This window comes from Elephantulus edwardii, unplaced genomic scaffold (genome assembly GCF_000299155.1).
Source record: "Elephantulus edwardii isolate Elephantulus edwardi_28Jun2011 unplaced genomic scaffold, EleEdw1.0 scaffold00074, whole genome shotgun sequence".
Taxonomy (NCBI): Eukaryota; Metazoa; Chordata; class Mammalia; order Macroscelidea; family Macroscelididae; genus Elephantulus; species Elephantulus edwardii.
Genome location: NW_006399824.1, coordinates 14,118,811 through 14,123,434, shown reverse-complemented (window position 1 = coordinate 14,123,434; position 4,624 = coordinate 14,118,811). Strand labels below are relative to the sequence as shown.

Sequence of the window (4,624 nt, the reverse complement as noted above, 5' to 3'; positions counted from 1 at the left end):
TCATTAGGTGGTACTGCTCGGCTGGGGCAACTGGGAAGAGAGATAAAGCATTATCACATAGTTTTAGAGTGAATTTTATTTTTAGAAATCTTCCTATGTATTTTTTGCCTTGATCCATCCGCTTCCCGCCGAGATCGGACGTAGCCTTTCTTCCGATTATGAATTTGATCAACCTACATTTCTCAGGAATCCCACACTGTTTTGACAGGAGTTGAAAATTTAGTCGTCAGAGAAATATTAGAACATATTTTTAATCATTTTGGTGCCGGAGGAAAGGCAAGAGCTCAGTTTTATATTGAGACATTACGCCAGCTGAGGGCAGAGAATGTTTTTCCCTGCCAGGACCTGATGCAATCCATTCAAGCCAACAAGTTTGGAGAGAATGTTGAGTTCAATCAATTCAGAACGTCGAGATGGAGCCCAACTCACTCCAGGTATTTCGCTCTCCTCCGCTCCTCCGATCCCGGCACCCCCCGGCACCCCCCATCCCCCCAGCTCACCCACACCTCTACACCCACCCACACCCCCCACAAACTTTTCACCAAACTTTTACCCTCTGCATCTCCCCAAATCATTTTTATTGTGTTTTTTGATTTTTAAATCTCTGCACTGATCATACATACATAATGTAATTTTACCGCCTCAAATGAAGAGATGGGGAGGGGTGGCGGTGGGGGGCCCACAAGATTTTTTTTAAAGGGAGGCAAAATAATTTGTGGGCTATATTATTTTTCCACCCAGCGTTATATCTTTTGGCTCGTCTGTATGAAGAGTGTAGATGTCTGTGTGTAAGTGTGTCTGGGAATAGATGTATGTGCTCTAATGGCTACATTATTTATTTGGTGCCTTTTTTTCCCCCTGCAGTGGGTCGGCTCACCGTGTGGCTTGCACGGACCTTACATTTTCTACAAGGCTTTTCAATTCCACCTTGAAGGCAAACCAAGAATTTTGTCCCTTGGCGACTTTTTCTTTGTAAGATGTACGCCAAAGGATCCGATTTGCATAGCGGAGCTCCAGCTGTTGTGGGAAGAGAGGACCAGCCGGCAACTTTTATCCAGCTCTAAACTTTATTTCCTCCCAGAAGACACTCCCCAGGGCAGAAATAGCGACCATGGCGAGGTGGTAAACCTATCTCTCCCTCTCTTCTTTCTTTATTATCCCCCCGCACCCCCCCCCTCCGCCCCAGTAATGCTTATTACAGGGCAAGCTTGAAAATACTGTATTCACTTCTGCAGGCGAGCAAGATCGACTCCTTTTTTAAAGGGGTAGCGCCGCTAGCTGGGGCTCGAGTATTTTGCCATTGTCAGAGTTTGGCTGTCAGCTTTACAAAGAGGATCCAACTGCTGATCTTAGTCAAGATCAAATAACTTGTTCGAGAAGGGTTTTGTTCGAGAGTGAGTGAGTGAGTGTGTGTGTGTGTGTGTGTGCAAGATCGTTCACTCTCCTGCTGCTTGAACATCATAGGCTTTTTTTAAAAAAAATATTTTTTTTGTCTTTTGAAAAATTACCTTCGTGGCTGGCTCGGTGGAGGTGGGGTGGGTTTCTTTCGGTGGGTTTCGATATTGTTCACTTTTTTTTTTAAAGTATTTGATATGTTTAAGAGGGCGGAAATTACGAAATGGAGGCAGAGTGAGATCAAAAGCTATTGAGTTGGCAAAGACGTGTTGAATAAAGTGATAAATGACAGGTACTGGAATAATACATTCAAATAACTTGCAGATCTGCCCGGGCGGATTTCAAAGCGGTCGTGTAACCGGCACAAACACGTTAAGCATTAACAACTATCTCTCGCCCCCCTCCTCCCTTCCCCCCCCACCCCGCCCGTACAAGCCATTTGATGTTCTATTTGCAATGACTCCACGCAAAGTGGACGCCTTCCAGCACGATATTTGGGGGTGTGTGGGACGGGGCGGGGGCGGGGAGGGGAGAGGGGTGTGTGTTCGCCCCCGGGCCGGCAGGTCCAGCGATTTCCGAACCCAGACGGCGCTCCGGGGCGGGTGGGGAGGGACCCAGCCTCCCCGGCACGTTTCTGGGCGGCCGCGGGGGCGCTCGCTGCGCTCCCGGGAGGACACCCGAGGTGAGCCCGCTGTCACCGGGCGCCAGGGCGGCCGCTCCCTCCGGCTCTGTCATTTCATTTGTGACCGCAGTTCTGCGGGCTCCCCTCGTCAGCTGACCGACCTCAGCGCCGCGGTACCTACCGGGGAACTATTTTGGGGGCGCTTGTGCCCCCAGCGCGGCGGGGAAGGAGGGCGCCCAGCTGCCTGGCAGGGCTTTGTGTGGCCAAAACGAGAGCAGGGTAATCAAACTGAGACTTTTGAGGGCTGCTAGCTTTGGGTCAGGCTCTCGAGCTTTCGAGGTAGGTGTAAGGAGCTTTTTGTTGTTGTTGAATGAATGTTTCTCCCTGGAACTCATGACTGGTCTCTGAACTGCCAGTCCTTGCCGAATTCTTGGGTCTGATGGAGTTGATTGTACTTTTGGCATCGCCAGTCCACTCCCTCTCCCCGGGATCGAATTACCCATCAGTGGTCTATGCCGGTTAATTACTGGAGTTCGTCAAAACGTACGCCCTCGAATCTGCCTCTTCGGAATAAGCCCCACCCTCCTCCCCGAAAAGCTACCCCCTCCCGCCCGCCCTCACTCCCCGATCTGCAGCCACCACCACCCCTCCCGCTTCCCTCCCCCTTCCCTCTCCCCTTCTCTCTCCCCTTCTCTCCGATCAGCTTTGGGTCTTAAACGTTCCTATTTCCTGACATCCGCCCGTAATTTTACAAAGGTGTTGTTTGGAAATACTGTGCACAATCCTGCAACCAACCAACAGGTTGAGCTCTTTCCCCTCCCGAGGTCTCGCTCGGCCCCCCTCCCCCGACCCAACTTTCCTGCGCAGCTGTCTTCCTCCCCCTCCCCCTCCCCCTCCTGATTTCTTATTATTTGCTTTTCAAATTTATTACTTCAACATGGCCTGTGATCTGGAAAAGGGAAGGATTAAATATCCAAAAAAGAGCCAGTGCCTAATGGACTTCTGACTAAAACCCAGGAGGAAATTATTCAGTGTTTTATGGGATATTTTGTGATCACTTTTTTCGGGGCGTAGGGGTTGAAATTGGAATATAAAGACCCCGAGTTGACCCCACTGGACCAGTTTTAATTTCTTGTGTTATTAAATAGTGGATTCTGATTTAAGACTAAAAGCTGTATTAGTTGAAGATTGTATCTGCTAGAACTGCTGGTAGTAGATAGATATATTTTTAAACAGAGGTTTAAACACAGTGTTCATTATGGGGAATTGAAAGCGAACCATTGTAATGAGCAGTTCATTTCGTCACTGCTATATGAGCCATACCTGAGAAAATTAATCTTGCCATTTAAAAGTAAACTCTAGGGGGGTTGCGGAGGGAGATGGCTCTATTTATAATCCTCAGCTGCATATACATCGTCTAATATTCTGCATGATTTGTTTTTTAATGCTAACGGCTGGTAATTAGCGGTATGATTATACTTGTATATTTCATTAGGACTTTGGCTGATGTCATTGTGAATTATTCAGCCATATTAAAACAATTTTCAATTGAGATAATGACACGCCTCAAAATTATGCAAATACAGGCTGCATTGTGCAAAATAATTATGACAAATGTAAAGCAGGTAGAAAGTTTCCCAATGCAGAGCGGTTTTCCACCCTGGTGACGTCATTTCCCCCCTGGCCTAAGTTAGTCATTCATTAGCCGAATAGCAGCGGCAGTCTCTTCTAGAGAGACTGCAGAAACCAGCATTTACAGTCGGCACCTAGAGGGGGCAACAGGGCCCTCTGATTAAGAAATCTGCTTTGTTTTCACTTACTCCATTAACTTGTTTATATACAATGAGATTATTTTTATTATTGATCTGAAATAGTTTTGAATGATGTATTTGTCCTTGTAAATGCAAGAGAAGGATTCCTTGGCGATAGGCACTGTTTCTTGGAGAAAATGTTCAGCACATTTAATCAGCCAGTACAGTTTATTTTAAGTAACCAAATGGAGGTTAATAATTTCTTGATTGAGCTGACATCAGCATCCATTTCAAAAGGACAGCCAGGACTTTGAATGCTTTTTTAGTGGAAGAGAATCATTCTATCTTTTGATTTCTTGGAATGTAAAGATGTCAATTCTAAAAGAAGGAAATTGATAATTTATTGAGATTAGAAATTGCATCTCTGTGGTTTTAAAAGGCTTTTAAAAAAAAAATAAAAAGAAAAGAAAAATTGAAATATTTTTCTCATTGTCCTTTGCAGTAATCTTATAAGCCCAGGCCAGACAGGATTTCATATCCCCATTTTACAGATGGGGATACAAGTCTGCAGAGGTGATGTCATTGTCAGAGGTCACCTACTAGGCAAGGACCAAAGTCACTATAAGCTTAAGTTTAGAATGTTGGTGTGTTTTTTTTTCTGTGTGTGTGTTATTCCATTGAACCTCTCTCTTAAAACCAGAGTCTGAATGGAACATAGTATATTCTAGAAGCATGTTAAAAAATAAGCATTTTAGAACTGTGCCTAGCTAGTCAGGTCTGCCAAAGGTCATCAGATATTTAGGGAACTGAACTATTTTTATTTTATAAAGTTCAGCTATTTATAGTCAGTTAATTA

At 45.3% G+C, this 4,624-nt stretch overlaps 1 protein-coding gene across 2 annotated transcripts in view; it reads left to right on the top strand.

The window, feature by feature from the left end:
* The first annotated feature begins 408 nt into the window (after positions 1–408).
* ARID5B (AT rich interactive domain 5B (MRF1-like)) overlaps positions 409–4,624 on the top strand; it is a 249,592-nt gene continuing 245,376 nt past the window's right edge. Inside the window, exons 1-2 of one of the 2 annotated variants that reach the window (XM_006889028.1) lie at positions 409–434; positions 865–1,119. In XM_006889028.1, coding sequence (XP_006889090.1) covers positions 414–434; positions 865–1,119 — 276 coding nt within the window. In that variant the 5' untranslated portion in view covers positions 409–413. The remainder of the gene's footprint in view (positions 435–864; positions 1,120–4,624) is intronic. The other variant, XM_006889029.1, reaches the window with a different exon arrangement.